Source organism: Bos grunniens, chromosome 23 (genome assembly GCF_055505025.1).
Source record: "Bos grunniens cultivar Pamir isolate PY7600 chromosome 23, Bosgru_T2T1.0, whole genome shotgun sequence".
Lineage (NCBI taxonomy): Eukaryota > Metazoa > Chordata > Mammalia > Artiodactyla > Bovidae > Bos > Bos grunniens.
In genome coordinates, this window is record NC_141187.1 from 7,632,786 (window position 1) to 7,649,770 (window position 16,985).

The 16,985-nt window shown below is 37.1% G+C and overlaps 1 protein-coding gene across 50 annotated transcripts in view; it reads right to left on the reverse strand.

Moving 5' to 3' along the window:
• Positions 1 to 16,985, reverse strand: part of MLIP (muscular LMNA interacting protein) — a 288,723-nt gene that overhangs the window by 95,222 nt on the left and 176,516 nt on the right. For 48 of the 50 annotated variants that reach the window (XM_086371040.1, XM_086371038.1, XM_086371036.1 and 45 more), the window contains one exon: positions 10,299 to 10,370. The exons of the other annotated variants lie outside the window; for them this stretch is intronic. In XM_086371040.1, coding sequence (XP_086227166.1) covers positions 10,299 to 10,370 — 72 coding nt within the window. The remainder of the gene's footprint in view (positions 1 to 10,298; positions 10,371 to 16,985) is intronic. 50 annotated transcript variants of the gene reach the window in all.

Consider the following 16,985-nt stretch of genomic DNA (forward strand, 5'->3'; position numbering starts at 1 on the left):
TTTTCAAGGTAAACATTTGAGGGGCTTTTCCCTTAGGTGGGAACCTTAAAAGTTGGGACACTCGATGTTCAGCCTAAAACCTAAGGGAGGAACTGGGAGCTGGAGTTGCCCTCCCAATTGTTTGACACTGTACCAGGGGCAGGGTTAATGGCAAGAGTGTATCTCAGCCTTTCCTGCCAGGTTTGATGTGGGTATTTTCTTATTAATCTGAGATGTTGGAGTCACTTAGCTGGGTTCTGGATTTCTCTCGGGCGGAATTTCTCTACGTGCATTTTGCACATTCAGCCTATCATTGGGAGGAGAGGAGTTCAGAAGCCATCCATGTTGCCATCTTGGTCTCTCTCCTTCATCATGTCTAATATTTGTGTCTACCTGCTTTTTTCTTAATCAAATTCCAGGTAGGATTATCCATTTCTAATCTCTTAATTGGACTAAGTTTTGGCTTTGATCTTTGGCATACTCATTCCATTTCAGTCATTTCTGCTTATGACTCACTATTTACTTCTTGCTATAGTCTTTGGATTTATCCTTTTTTCCCTCACAGAATCCTTTTTGTGGCATTCTGCAAGTTATGATATGTATACGATCACTATTATACAATGCTAAACATATTTTTTTAATATTTCCATTAAGTTTCCTTAGACTTAAGAGTTACTTCAAAGTAGTTTTTCTTTCTAATTTTTAGGAATATAAGTTTTTTATCCAATTTTTAAATTACTACTTATTTAGTTAGAACCAAAGAATTTCTTCAAAGTAGTAATTTCTTATGTAGTTTGAGATTTATGGTATAAGACATAAGTTTTATGTAAATATTCCATAATATCTATTCTCTAATTGTTGGCTGCAGAGTTCCATGCGTATGTGTGTGTATCAGATCAAAATTTTTCATTGTTTTTTCCAAATCATGTTTAGCTTTATTGCATTCTTATGCATGTTTATTCTTATTAACAATTGAAATCATAAAATGACATAATTGTTAATTTCTCCTTGTGATCTTAGCAATTTTGCTCAATGTCATTTGAAGTCATTTTATTAGCTACCTTCATAGTTAAAAGAAGCATACATTCTTCATGAATTAAATATTTGTATTTATGAAGTGTCTCTCCATATCCGTAACAGTACTTTGGGTCTTAATCTCTATTTTGCCTGATACAATCAAATGTTTTTATTAGTACTTTTTACTATATCATTGCCTTTTTATTTCCAACTCTCTGCATCCAAACATTAGAAATCAGTGTTTTTTATAAATGTCTGGAATTCATTTCTTAACCTGATCTAATAATGTTTTTTAATATAAGGTAACATTTATTATCATGTTTCTAAAATATATTTGTTTTACCTTTGTCTCACTTTTTCTATTTAATTTTTATTCATATTTTGAATTGTTTAATTGATTTAAGTTAATAAATTAAATTTACTGTAATTTATTTTTTCCCTGCACTAATTTGGATATCATGCCAGACAAGGCTAAGGTTCACCAAATTACTTCACTTTCTCAGGCAAGGATATACATTTCCTTGAACTTAAGAATTTAGGGCTTGTGACTGACTTTTCCTAAATGAATGTGAGCAAAGGTGATTTATAACTTCTGATGAAAGTCACTTAAGGTTGGATATGACTTTTCGTCATTCTCTTTCTTCTTCAGATACCTGAAAATACGAGATGGAAAGAAATTACATCACTGAGCCACGGTGAATAGCCAAGTTGAGCTGTATCCCCTTGAGGTGTGGGAGAAAATGAATATTTATTGTGTTAGGCTAGCTCCCTTATTTCAATAACACAGAGGAAATTGTCTGAAAGCTATTTTTTCAAAATCCATTCCTTTACATTAAATGAAATATAAAACACTAGCTATGGTCACCTAATAGAAATGCTTGAGCTTTCCTTTTTCCTACCATAGGAAAAAAAAAAAGTAAAAGTATCTTTTTTCTTCTCCTCCTCCATCCTTCCTACTTAAAATTAATTATGCATAATAGGTAGCAGGGAACAGAAAATATCATAAAGACAACTCCTTGCTGCTGTTCAGACAATTTAATTTTTCCTTGACACGGTGTTCTAACCGCTTCCTATTTACCCTGTGGGTTGGGGTGAGGTGGGGAAGGGGTTCCCACTCTACAGTGCTAGGACCCCTGAATGCATGACATTGGGCAGGTGAAATCAAGCAGAGTTCAATACTCAGAGGTGGTCATGGCCCAGGGGAAGAGAGTGTGTGTCCCATCAGGGCCACAGAAAAGTTGTGCTCAGGAAAGAGTAAAAAACCAGGGGCTGTGGGAGGCAGGCTTTGCAGGATCAAGTGAGATGTCCCTGGTTCCTTAGAAGGCTGTGGTCACCTTGATTGAATAACTACACACTGTACCTGGTCGGTCTGACAGGGAGAGTTGGGGGACCACGTCTGGAGAAGCAGAATGGGGAAGAGAGCTTGTAATTCAGCTACCTGAGGCCCTCCCAGTTCTACCAGATGCCAAGCACATAATATTGGGCCTTAGTTTTAGGCTTTACACCACATATGGCTTCTATGATAATAATTATAGAAAAGAAAAAAGTCAGGAATTAATGATCAGAATTAGGAACAAACTCCTTAGGAGAGAAGTCTGGTCCAGCCCTTCCTTGCCTCTCCACCAACACCTTCTACCCACTCCTCCCTTGCATGCTGCTCTTTAACCACAAGGGACTTGGGTTTCTAACCTTCTAACCACACGTCATCAACTCCACCTAGATGGATCTGTCCTCCACCGTCAGCTCACTTAGAATTCCTACTCACCCTAAAGATCTTAATCCAAGTCCTTTCTAATGGCTTTTGGCGTTTGAAGCAGGCAAAGTCTTTCACTCCCTCCTTGAGATACCACATCATTCCACACATGATTTAAAAATATTGTATCATCATTATTCTTTGACTGTATCTCTATCCTACTGGACCACCTGTCCTACTACATTATGTAACTGTGGCATTTATCTTGGTAGCCTCAGGATACAGCATATGATATGTCTTCAGGAAAGACATTTAGGATGAACTGGAAGGGTGAACTGACAAATAAATGGAGTTAAATGAATCATAGAAAGAATATGATTTCAATATGCCTCAGTAAAATGCTCTAGGGAAGGAGGTTGAACTCTGAATATTTTAAATAACAAATAATTTATTTTCCCACATTTCAATTAAATTTGTTTGCCATCAAAGATCTGAGTATGTGATCAGTTTAATATAATGAGCAAATATTATTTTAGCCAAAATCAAATAGGGTTATTATCCTGGTTACTTCATAGGAACTTACTAAGCAAACACATCCTTTATTATACAACTTAAAACATTGATTTTTCCTGAAGGAATAAAAAAACTACCTACACAGAATACTTGGAAAATTAAGGAGGATAACTAGTAGTATTAATATATCAGCAATGCTGAAACCTTGAAATGAAGACAATATTGTCAAATTGCATTAAAATTTGGAGGGGGGTTTATTCGAGTTTAAATAGCCTTGAAATTTTCTAGAATTGATTTTTTTATTGACAAGGAATTCTCTGTCAAGTATATCATCTTGATCCACTCCTAGCAGACTTTTTTTTTTCCACTGTGGTACAAAATGTATTAAAAAAACATACATTAAATCTCTATTAACATGAAGTGTAACCATAGATTGCTTTTTGACAACTTAGCAGGACTGTATTGATGTTTCTTATTCATTTTAAGTGAAGTTCTCTCAGAACACTCTCCAGTAAAAGGTTTTATAAAAACATATATTTTCCACCAAATTGGAAGATAGCCAAGCAAGGCATAAAGAGAACATACTTTGAATCCCATTTTTCAAGATTCTTAAGTAATGGTTAGAAGTATTCTGATTAAAATTTGTTATATTTGGCTCAGCACAACCAACTTTGGGGCCCAGTTTTTGAAAAGACACATAGTCTCTTTCTGACTTTAAGAAAAAAATAGTTTCTGAATTCAGTATGATTTTCTAATTAAGGGCCAAGAACCAAGAACACCATTGAAAATCAAAGTCTTCGTGAGATATGCCTACGCATTGTAACAGGTGTTCCTCGTCCAAAAGGGGCAGCTCTCATGGAACCACAGTCACTGTTAAGTAAGATATGTTAAACCAGCAGACTGATTAGAACCTGCTCTCTTTGGAGATAGGATTAAGTGCTAAAAATCTGAAAACAGAATGAATTAGTTGTACTCTAAGCAGAATTAGAAAGTAAACTGTTTCCAAACAAAAAGTTATATAAAAAGACTGGTAAACTTTTTGTGATGCCACGACTTTCTAACTGGATTGGATTTCAAAAATTTCATGGGTAAGTACTGTATTTTAGTAATGATAAAATTAACCTCCCAAAAAACAATTCAGGCAGAACCCAAATGTTGCTATACTTTGTTAACCAGGAATTGGGTAGAAAAATCCTCTAACCATAAGAGATTTGCTTGATTTTCAGTCATTAATACAAAACCATTTGTAAGACTGGAGATATTCTCAGGCAAATAAATCTCATTTTGATTCTCTAATCGGAGAATAGCTTTCAGACCTGAAGAAAGGGGGAAAATGTACACTGTAAGCCAAAGGGGTTTTCAAGTATAAAAGTATAGCTTCTTTAAAGATCTAGGAATATTTATCAGTAGATTATTTTCACGTGATTGGTTTAAAAATTTCAAGAATTGAGGAAATTTCCTTGGTGTTTTTAATCCCAAGATCTTTGGAGGGTTAAATATCTGTTCCTCACACACAGAAGGAATGGATTTTTGGCAAATCATTAGGCTAGTTTCAAATCCATTCATCAAGGCCCAATGGCAAAGAGTCTGGACTTTTTCTTCATTTAATCAAGGATATCAGAAGGATGTTTCTGATTTCCAGCCGGCACCTCCTCCACTGTAATCCACCTCCTCTCTTTCAGTAACTTAAGGAATTGTGCTGGTCTGTATATCCTCATTCACTCAAGTCTTGTCAGAACTAAGCCATTCCCAATTCCCTTTAACTGTTCCTCATTTTAAAAAAAAGCTTTTGCTGCTCTAATTTAATGAATATTTAAACATATTTTAGCAAGTAATAAAAAAATTATCTAAAACCATCATCTCTTGCTGAGTATTTCACATTAGCTCACTGACATCACTGTTGCATGCAGATTAGGGAAAAGCCAGGGGGTAACTGGATCCCACTTGAGGTCCATTTCAGCAACTTACTAGCCCTGCTGCTTTTGGAAATGCAGTTGACATCTTGGAGCATCAAAATCCTTACAGAGCTGCGAAGATAGTAAAGCATTTAGCTCCGTGTCTGATACACTAAAGGACTCAATATGGCGGCCGTCGTGGTATTCTTTAAAAGGCGCCAAGTCTAAAAGCAGCTTACTTTCCCTGTAACAGAGGCCCTTTCTATCTTTTCCATGGAATTAGCATTAATGAGACTTATTCTACCCCAAAGGAAGACTCCTAACTACCATACACTAGGTATCTTTATTTTTATAATCCTATGAGCAGAAATTTGGCTTAAAATCCTGTGAAATAAAATTGGAAATTTTAGAGACCTACCCAGGTGAGGCACCCCACTCCAGTACTCTTGCCTGGAAAGTCCCATGGACAGAGGCGCATGGTAGGCTGCAGTCTATGGGGTCGCTAAGGGTCGGACACGACTGAGCAACTTCACTTACATTTTTCACTTTCATGCATTGGAGAAAGAAATGGCAACCCACTCCAGTGTTCTTGCCTGGAGAATCCCAGGGACAGGGGAGCCTGGTGGGCTGCCGTCTATGGGGTCGCACAGAGTCGGACACGACTGACGTGACTTAGCAACAACTCAGGTGAAAACTGAATTAATTTATTCAATGAATGCTTAACAAAAGCTACTGCATTTTCTCACAGTTTATAGTAGGGAAAAAGAAAAATCCAATATGTATATTTAAATATGGTTTAGTAAGTGTTTTAAAAGAGTAGTTGAGTGGTAGACAACTGCCCAAGGGCAACCAGTTAGTATAGACTTGGGTCCTGGGCACTTCTCCACTGCTAAACAAATTGGGAACACATTTACTTCTTGAAATAACCTAAATTAAGACACTCACTCTAGTCTAGACCATATGCTTAAGTTAGTAACCAGATTTTGTTAAATTTTTAAGACATGCATTGATCTTAAAATAGTCTCACCCAAAGACATATGATTAATCTGATTAGAGTTTAAAAAGTCACCTTTAAAAAAATTAAACTGGCAACTTAGAATAAAACATTTACATTGACAAGATATCTCAAATCTTTACTTTTCTATTTTTTTAGCATAGTCCTCCCTATTGTCTTTGAAACAACTGTTTATATTCTCCTTCCACCAGGAGAAATAAAATGATTTTTCCTATAATCTTCATTTAAATAATTCTGTAGTTTATAGGTGCTATTTATAAAACTGATCTACTCTAAAATTCTTTCAGACACACATAGGTTATGAATTAAATGCACAGTAATATCATTTGTTGGAAAAATTAGTACCTAACTGTAGCCTTGATTTTATCCCGAGAGATACTTGTGAAGAAGGCAACAGATACAATACTTCCAAAGAAAAAGTGTATTATTTCATGGAAAAATAGCAATCACCATGAGACAATAAATATTCATATTATTTGATTACAATGAAACATTCCTTTATCTTTCCTATCCTTAAAATAATTGCACAATAAAAATAATAATCCATGTATTTAGAATATAAATGTGTTTCCTTCAGTTTCACCTTTTACCTATTGCTATTGGACTTAGATGATAAGAAAAATTAGTCAATAAGAGAGAGATGTTTAACATTCTCTGAAAAGGATAACAGTACCCATACGGAGAATAAAAAATAATGTCCATATCAAAATTATTTCCTCTACAGAACTTGGTATATTGTTGAACATATTGTAATAAGGACAGTCATGAATGCAAATTCATCTAATTATTTTGTTCCTGCTTTATAATCACTTGTATTACATCCTCATCTCAGTCTTGGAGAAGATGATTGTTGGCAGGAGATTAAGTCAAAGACCTCGATGCCAACACATTAAAATATGAAGCCTGACATTCATCTTTTCCTGTAAAGCCTTAGTTAAGGCTTAAGCTAAAAATGCTTCCCTCCTAAACATTCATGGAGGGGAAATGATAGAAAATGGAATAAGCTATAAATTTAAGTTTGATGTGGACAATAAATTATAGAACAGAAGTACTAGATACTTCATATCCTTTGTCAACAAAATGCACTCTTTTGAAAATTATGGGCTTTATCAAGGGGTGATTAAAGCTGAAACCAGTTGGGGGATCCAATGAGAGCTTAAGGTCTAATCAGAAGGGATACCTGTATTTCAATTTGGAGAAAAGTTTGCTTTAAAAAACAGTATTATTTTTTAAAGTGATTCTGGTTCCTCATTAATTATACTATATGCTATAAAACAAAATATGGTATAAGAAATCTGACTGGGGGAGAATTGCTGAACTATCTTAAGATGAAGTAAATGGGTTCATTGCATCTCCAAGGCGGTCCCCAGCATGGACCCTAACAGAATCCCGTAGTGACACTGTGGCATCACCCCTCTTAACTGTACTGTTCTGCATGATATTAAAGGGATCTCCAAAAAGTTTCTGGGATTCAACATATTCCAAACTACAAATCCTCCCCCAAATAGATGAGCCTCTTATTATTATAGTCCTAATTTACCCACTCAATTCAAAAATTAGTCCCTTTGATTTTGATGGCATAGGATGAGTTCTATTGTATAAACCGGATTTATTTTTTTTTAACTACAACCATGAAAGAAACAACACAGTATAATTCAAGAAATATGATGGAAAATATATAAACTCTCATAAAATCTTGGGATAATATTTTTATGAGTTAAAAATTCTTAAAAGTAAAGTTTCCCATTGGGGAGTACATAACATAGGAAAGCCAACCAAAAAAAAAAAAAAAAAAACCAAGCATCATGTTATATCCTGTGACCCTGAAGCAATTCAAGTATTTGTGGTCCAAAAACAATATCTTAGCCAAGAGACAATTATCCACACTAGATAAATGTATTGTGTGCTCAGTCAGGCTAACCCCTGGTGCATAAATGCATTAGACATTTTAAATTAGATATCATGATATTTACAGATGTTGTACTAAAAACAAAAATGATAATTTTACTGAAGAGTATGTTTTGTTTGAAATTAAAAACACAAACCCTCTCCTTTATGAACTTGCGTTAGGTTCAGTAAAAACCAATACCACCAAAGACTTTATGAAATGGGTTTTGATGAAATTTGAAATTAAGCTAATCATTCTTCATTTTTAATGACTGACTAATAAAGTATAATCCTTAAAATCCATTGAACTGAAAAAGACAGAAATTCTGAAAGCAGGAAGTCTGCATGGCTGGTGAGGGAAGAGCTTCTCTCATGTCTGTGAAGGCAGGCCCTTGTGAGCAGATTTTGGAAACGTCCATCTAAATGGGCAGAGGGTCTATGGTGAAGGAACACTTCTACTAAGACTCCACATGGTAACTCTAGACATAGGATAAGGGGTATCTGGTGACACGGTGATGGTGTCACTTCCTCATGCCTCCAGAAATCTCCCGCTATTGGAAATCTCCCTTTTGAGGGAGTTGGGGGTGGGCATGCAGCATGCAGGATATTAGTTCCCCAACCAAGAACTGAACCCGTGTCCCCTGCAGTGGAAGCTCAGAGTCTTAACCACTAGACCACCAGAGAATTCCCCTATGTTATCCTTCAATGAATCATAAAAGGTCAAAATTTGGAAAAGAAGCTAGAGGAAAAAGCTACCCATCTGCCTGCAACCAAGTAACTCCCACCCCACCTCAAAGGATTCAGATATATAGAGCATACTCTGGGCCACAGTTGGATAACAGTTCGTTATCAGAGATACACAATGTAAGAGATTCTGTCAACTAATGTTCACTTATACACCTCTTAGCATTCCCCACTAACAATTCCTATTTTTTAGACAAAGGAATATACAGAATATGAGAACATACAGTTTTATTCTCCAGATCATGCTAAAAATTTTAGCATGTATATTCAAAAACCAGTAGTCAAAATATCACCTGGTTGGAAATACTAACATTTGACAAATAATAATATTATTTGAAACACTATAATTGCACACACACACAAAAATGGGCTTCATGCAATCAAAGATATATTGCCTAAATAAATAGCATAAAAATAACATAGGAACTATACCATGTCATAAACTTGGTAATTGATTTCATTCATTTCCTCCACTGGGACTTCATTAGAGCCTTTGTAATGGACTTGTGAAACAAGAGGCTTTAATTTAATTTACCCAGCGAAGCAGAATCCTGTAATTTTATACTTAATGACTCTTAATAGCAAATCAAAAATGCCCTGGAGCCATGTGAAAGCAGCTGGGTCACTGGAAAGGATTTCCACCTTCTATCTCCTTCATGGAGGTCAGATCAGTGAGAAGGATAAAGATGTTCAGACTGTGATCAGATTTAAGAGGTTAAGTTAGGTGCTTGGCTAATGCATTTCCACCCTGTGGAAGCCACTTAGTGTGTTAAAGTGAAAGTGTTAGTCGCTCAGTCGTGTCCAACTCTCTTTGGCCCCATGAACTGTAGCCCACTAGGCTACTCTGTCCATGGAATTCTCCAGGCAAGAATACTGGAGTGGGTTGCCAGGCCCTCCTCCAGGGCATCTTCCCGACCCAGGGGTTGAACCTGCATTTCCTGTGCGTCCTGCACTGCAGGCAGATTTTTACCATCTGAGCCACCTATGAATCACCCAGTTTGAAAGGTGACCAGTTGCCCAGATGTAACCCCATTTTACCTCTACTCCGTCGACTGACCAATGTGAACAGAAGTGGACACCCTTACATATTTTTTTAAGATTTTCTATGGGGACTTTATTTTTAAAGTCTTTACTGAATTTGTATAATCCTGCTTCTGGTTTATGTCTTGGTTTTTTGTGAGGCATGTGGGATCTCAGCTCCCCAACCAGGGACTGACCCACACCTCCTGCACTGGAAAGCGAAGTCTTAATCATCACGGGACCACCATCCTGGAAACACTTAAATTTTAACAATTATTTAAAATTCCAAAGGACAGGGATATACTCAGAGATACAAGTTTCCCAGAGCTGCCTGACAGCTCCTACCCAGACTCTACTGATAAATTAATGATGTCTCCAATTCTACTCACCAAGATGCTTTCACCATGTCATCCTAAACTAAAAGCAGCATTTTATTTTGGTAAATGCAAAACTTGAAAACAGAAATTTTCTAAAAAACATGAGCAATCTTAGAAAACATCACCAAAATTTACTCTGCTTTTGAGCCAACACTGACCTTCTGTTCCAAAAGCAATGTGTTTGTTGGGATTGCTGCAAAAGCCTTGTAGCTGGACTTGGTCTTGTATTGCTAGAATGGGGGGTAACCAGAAAGTAAGAATGGAGTTGAAAAGGGGAAAGAATGTGACATAATTTTAGACCAGTTCTACCAAGTTAAACGACATGTTATCAAACGAAGGAAACAATGATTATGCTTCAACAACTTGCTTTTGACAGAAAAAAATTAGCTCTTCCTGTTAATGTTTTATTAGAATGAGAAGCAAAGAAATACCACAGTAAAACATCAGCCTAGGGATTATAGGCAATTATATGGTATATCATTTCAGAGTTTAAAAACATTCCTTTTTACAAAGTTATATGTAAATTTCTCATTGGCAGTATGCTGTGACAGGAAGACTATTGTATAAATATTTGGGGTATTTTTGCTTGATTCTCAAAGGAATGTGGGTCTTTTTTTATGGTGCTGTAATTAACAAATATTATGCCAATAAGTTTAATTGAACTTGATACAGTCTCTTGCATCATTTATAAAAACAGTGATCAGAACACATAAAATCTGGTAATAATGTTTAAAAAGTAGTATTTTGAATAGATGTGATAGCAATTTAACTCCATAATGGGAAAACTAGGAGGCCACTAGAAGGTCTTAAATTCATTTTTTAAACTTCATCACCCTCTCCTCACTTTCCAATACAGTGATATTAAAGAATCAAAAGATAAAATATTCCAAGTTTTAAGTAAAAGTTGGGGTAATCCAGTTCAGTTTTGTAGAGTATATGGGGTTGAGCATGAGAAAACTGTAGAAATCAGGATCATAGACATAATCAAAATCCCAGTGTTGACATTGCTCTGGGTGCCAAGTTCAAGGTTCCTCTCATTTCAAAAGCTCCTGTCTCAGGCAGCTTCCCCACCGGCCCCAGAGCTGTGGGAAACTGGCGCACAGCACCAGGCTGTCTTCATCCCCTGCAAGCAAACCAAAGGGTCTACAGAAGAAGACAGAGTAATCAAGTAAAATAAAAAAATGCCAGGGATGGAAGAAGCAATGCTTCGGCCCCTTCAAGCCCTGAGTCTCTCTGTTGACCTGGTACAGTAAGCCCCCCACATATGAACAAGTTCCGTCCCAAGAGCGCGTTGGTAAGTTCAATTTGTTTTTAAGTCCAACTAAGTTAGCCTAGATACTCAACTAATACATTTGGCTATATGGTACTGTACTATAATAGGTTTGTAATACTTTTCATACAAATAAAATGTACATTAGAAACAAACACAAAAAATGAAACATTTTCAAATTTACAGTACAATACCTTGAAAGGTTCAGTACTACAGTACAACAGCTGGGATATAGGGGCTGGCATGAACGTTCACATCTTTGAAAGGTTGAAACCTGAAGGTTCATATGTAGGGGACTTACTGTACTGCTATAGTCTCCAGAAAATAATGTATTTAAATTAATGATTGAAGCAAAATACCATCTCAACATGGAAAATAAGAGCCGACATCTATAACTAGGAAAATGACATGCATTGCCTCATTTAATTTTGCAGAATCCCTATAACTAAACAATCATTAAGCAAAGGCTATGTGGTGAGTTCAGATGACTCATCTAAGACCACAGCCCATATAAAATCTAAAAGATTTGGAATTCGGGTCCACCAGGCCCATATCTCTCAATAAGATATCTTCTCCCAAGGAATATCTAAACAGATAAATAATGCAGAAAAAATGTTATTAATACTCCACAGTGGTTTTGTGGGTATTTAATTGCAACAATAGTTGCAATAATAATTAACAATCACTACCCTCTAAAACAGAGAAGGCAATGGCACCCTACTCCAGTACTCTTGCCTGGAAAATCCCATGGACGGAGGAGCCTGGTAGGCAGCAGTCCATGGGGTCGCACAGAGTTGGACACGACTGAAGCAACTTAGCAGCAGCAGCAGCACCCCCTAAAAGCTTACTAGGTACACTCTAAAAGCTTACTGTGTATTATCTCCCTGAGTTATCAAAACAAACCTATGACGTAGATACTATATTACCTTCACTTGATATATGGAAACTAAAAGGCTTCCCTAATAGCTCAGTTGGTAAAGAATCCACCTGCAATGCAGGAGACCCCAATTCTATTCTTGGGTCATCAAGATCCTCTGGAGAAGGGATAGGCTAACGACTCCAGTATTCTGGCCTGGAGAATTCCATGGACTGTATAGTCCATGGGGTCGCAAAGAGTCGGACATGACTGAGCGACTTTCACTTTCACTTCAAAGCAGAGAGATGTTAAGAAAGAATTTATCTAAGGTCTGCTGCTGCTGCTGCTGCTAAGTCACTTCAGTCATGTCCGACTCTGTGCGACCCCATAGACGGCAGCCCACCAGGCTTCCCCGTCCCTAGGATTCTCCAGGCAAGAACACTGGAGTGGGTTGCCATTTCCTTCTCCAATGCATGAAAGTAAAAAGTGAAAGGGAAGTCGCTCAGTCATGTCCAACTATTAGCGACCCCATGGACTGCAGCCCACCAGGGTCCTCCGTCCATGGGATTTTCCAGGCAAGAGTACTGGAGTGGGGTGCCATTGCCTTCTCTGAGGTCACTAGCTACTAAATCATAGCTGGGATTTGTACATGGGTGCTCCAGGTCAACAGCCATGACTCATCTACCATAGGACCTCACCTCATCTTTCAGGGTGCATAATTATTTATAACCTTTGCTCGCCTATCCTCAGCTGCTCTAAAGAATATAGCTGAAAAGCTTGGTCAGAGCAATATTTTGCTATTATACACGTAATGCCATATAATATTAGACTCAGAAGTGAAATTGAAGGCAATTTGGTTCAACCCCCTTAGCCAAATCTGATCCCTTGTTCAGCCACACCTCCCAAGGTAGCACGTTTTGTTCTGTTAGAATTAGTACAAAATTCTCCGTTATATTGAGACAAAATATGCTTCTGCTAACTTACTCCTAGAGAACATTGGTCCTTTTTTTCCCTATTTGACTAAGAGCTCTCTTCTGTGTGATGGTTATACTGCTATCTCTATCAACCTTTTTCTTACTGATCCTCAACTGAAGAACTCCACTATCATTTTCCTCTGTCAATATTCTTTTAACATATTTAAAATTTAATTTTGATTTTATATTAGAGTATACTTGGGCAATGGCACCCCACTCCAGTACTCTTGCCTGGAAAATCCCATGGACGGAGGAGCCTGGTAGGCTGCAGTCCGTGGGGTCGCTAGGAGTCGGACACGACTGAGTGACTTCACTTTCACTTTTCACTTTCATGCATTGGAGAAGGAAATGGCAACCCACTCTGGTGTTCTTGCCTGGAGAATCCCAGGGATGGTGGAGCCTGATGGGCTGCCGTCTATGTGATTAGCAGCAGCAGCAGCAGCATACTTGATTTACAGTGTTGTATTTAAAAAATGATACAAATGATCTTATTTACAAAACAGAAGCAGATTGACAGAATTTGAAAACATTTATGTTTACCAAATTCTGTTTACCAAATTTAAAAATTTATGTTTACCAAAGGGGAAAGGTGCGGGGAAGGATAAATTAGGTGTGTGGGATTAATATATACACACTACTATATGTAAAAATTTAAAAGATATGTTTAACTAGATGCATTTTTAACACAAGGCAGAATATCATCATCATGTACATGATATTGACAATAAACTCAATTAATACAGTGAAGATAATAATCATAGGAATTGTCTCCTTAGTTTTTGTGTTATGTTTAGAATACAGAAGAGCATGAAATTGAAGTCATTTTATATATTATTGGATCACAGTGACTATGCTAGAGCCTAAAATTCCTAATTCTTTCATCTCTTTTTTAAAATTAATTTATTTTAATTGGTGGCTAATTACTTTACAATATTGTGGTGGTTTTGCCATACATCAACACGAGTCAGCCACGGGTGTACAGGTGTCTCCTCATCCAGAATTCCCGCTCCAACTCACTACCCACCCCCATGGAGAACAGTGTGTAGAGTCCTTAAAAAACTGGAAATAGAACTGCCATACAACCCAGCAATCCCACTGCTGGGCATACACACAGAGGAAACCAGAATTGAAAGAGACACATGTACCCCAGTGTTCACTGCAGCACTGCTTACAATAGCTAGGACATGGAAGCAACCCAGATGTCAATTGGCAAATGAATGGTAAGGAAACTGTGGTACACAGACACAATGGAATATTGCTCTTTCATTTCTTTTTAACATTTGGTTTATATTTGGTTTGTCATTGTAAACTGTAAAGTTAAAACTTTTATGTTATTTCATGAACCATTTTTATCTTCATTCAAGTCACAGATTAAGGACAGAAAGCTCTTGCCTACTGGATTCTGCCAACCTGATGGGCATTGAACCATCTTGTAAATTTACTTGGATACAGCAGTCCAATTAACAGAGTCATTCAACAAATTATTATTGAGTATCCACTTTGTCACGTGTATTGTTCTAAATATTAGAGATTCAGCAGTAAACAAAACTCACAAGACTTTACTCTCTAGAGTTGATATCTCATTGAACTGAAACAAATGAACAATAAATAAATAATAAAGAAAAGTCCTAGAAAGATAAATAATATTCAGAAAATTAAAGTAAAATGATGAGATAGAGAGTGATCTCAAGAATGCTTTGGATTAAACATTCAGAACAAGTGGGAATTCACAGGAATACATCACTAGACCTCTAATAGGACTAGTGGAAGGTAGGAAAAAAGGAAGATATCTTTCCTTGTTCGTGATATCATGAGAGACATCACGAAAGCTGGAACCTGGAAGGCATTCAACAAACGTCTATTGCTTTAAGAAAATCTCTCACTTCCAGTTATAGTTGTTTTTGTAAACAGTCACAAACTAAGAATTTGCCATAATTTTCAGAATTTACCTTGGAATTTTGTGTGAAAAAAAAATTGCTTGCTTCTTTTTTCTGGTAAATCTCTTCCATAATTTACAATAGTTTTGCAATAGAAGTCGTAACTTAATCCTTCTTTTTTTGTGATATAATTTTTCTAGACCAGGAGATTGTACTTCTTTACAGCAACCAGATGTCCTTTCTAATACTTCATCTATCTGGAGCCTTATGCATCTCTAAGATATATTTTCCCTTCATGGATCAAGGCAAATTGAACATGGTAAAGTAGGAAAGAGCAAGATTGAATATCAACATATTAAGAATCAAGGAAGTTCCAGGAAAACATCTATTTTTGCTTCATTGACTATGCCAAAGCGTTTGACTCTGTGGATCACAACAAACTGGAAAATTCTTAAAGACAACCCTACCTATCTCCTGAGAAATCTGTGTGCAGGTCAAGAAGCAACAGTTAAAACCAGACATGGAACAATGGACTGCTACAAATAGGGAAAGGAGTACATCAAGGCTGTATACTGTCACCCTGTTTATTTAACTTATATGCAGAGTACATCAAGCGAAATGCTGGGCTGGATGAATCACAAGCTGGAGTCAAGACTGCCTGGAGAAATAGCAATAACCTTAGACATGCAGATGACACCTCCTTTATGGCAGAAATGCAAAAGGGCAAAACGGCTGTCTGAGGAGGCCTTACAAATAGCTCAGAAGAACAGAAGCTAGAGGCAAAGGAGAAAAGAAGAGATACACCATTTGAATGCAGAGTTCCAAAGAATAGCAAAGAGAGAGAAGAAAGCCTTTCTCAGTGATCAATGCAAAGAAACAGAGGAAAAAAATAGAATGGTAGAAACTAGAGATTTCTTCAAGAAAATTAGAGATACCAAGGGAACATTTCATGCAAAGATGGGCACAATAAAGGACAGAAATGGTATGGATCAAGACAAGCAGAAGATATAAAGAAGTGGCAAGAATACATAGAAGAACTACAAAAAAAAAAGAGATCTTCATGACCCAGATAACCATGATGGTGTGATCACTCACCTATAGCCAAACATCCTGGCATGAGAAGTCAACTGGGTCTTAGGAAGCATCACCACGAACAAAGCTAGTGGAGGTGATGGGATTCCAGTTGAACTATTTCAATTCCTAAAAGACGATGGTGTGAAAGTGCTGCACTCAATATGCCAACAAATTTGGAAAACTCAGCAGTGGCCACAGGACTGGAAAAGGTCAGTTTTCATTCCAATCCCAAAGAAAGGCAATGCCAAAGAATGCTCAAGCTACCGCACAATTGCACTCATCTCACACACTGGCAAAGTAATGCTCACAATTCTCCAAGCCAGGCCTCAACAGTACGTGAACCGTGAACTTCCAGATGTTCAAGCTGGATTTAGAAAAGGCAGAAGAACCAGAGATCAAATTGCTAACATCCACTGGATCATAGAAAAAGCAAGAGAATTCCAGAAAAACATCTATTTCTGTTTTATTGATTATGCCAAAGCCTTTAACTGTGTAGGTCACAACAAACTGTGGAAAATTCTGAAAGATGTGGGAATACCAGACCACCTGACCTGCCTCCTGAGAAACCTGTATGCAGGTCAAGAAGCAACAGTTAGAACCGGACATGGAACAACAGACTGGTTACAAATTGGGGAAAATCAAGGCTGTATATTTTCACCCTGCTTGTTTAACTTATATGCAGAGTATATCATGCGAAATGCCAGGCTGGATGAAGCACAAGGTGGAATCAAGATTGCCAGGAGAAATAATAACCTCAGATATGCAGATGACACCATCCTTAAGGCAAAAAGTGA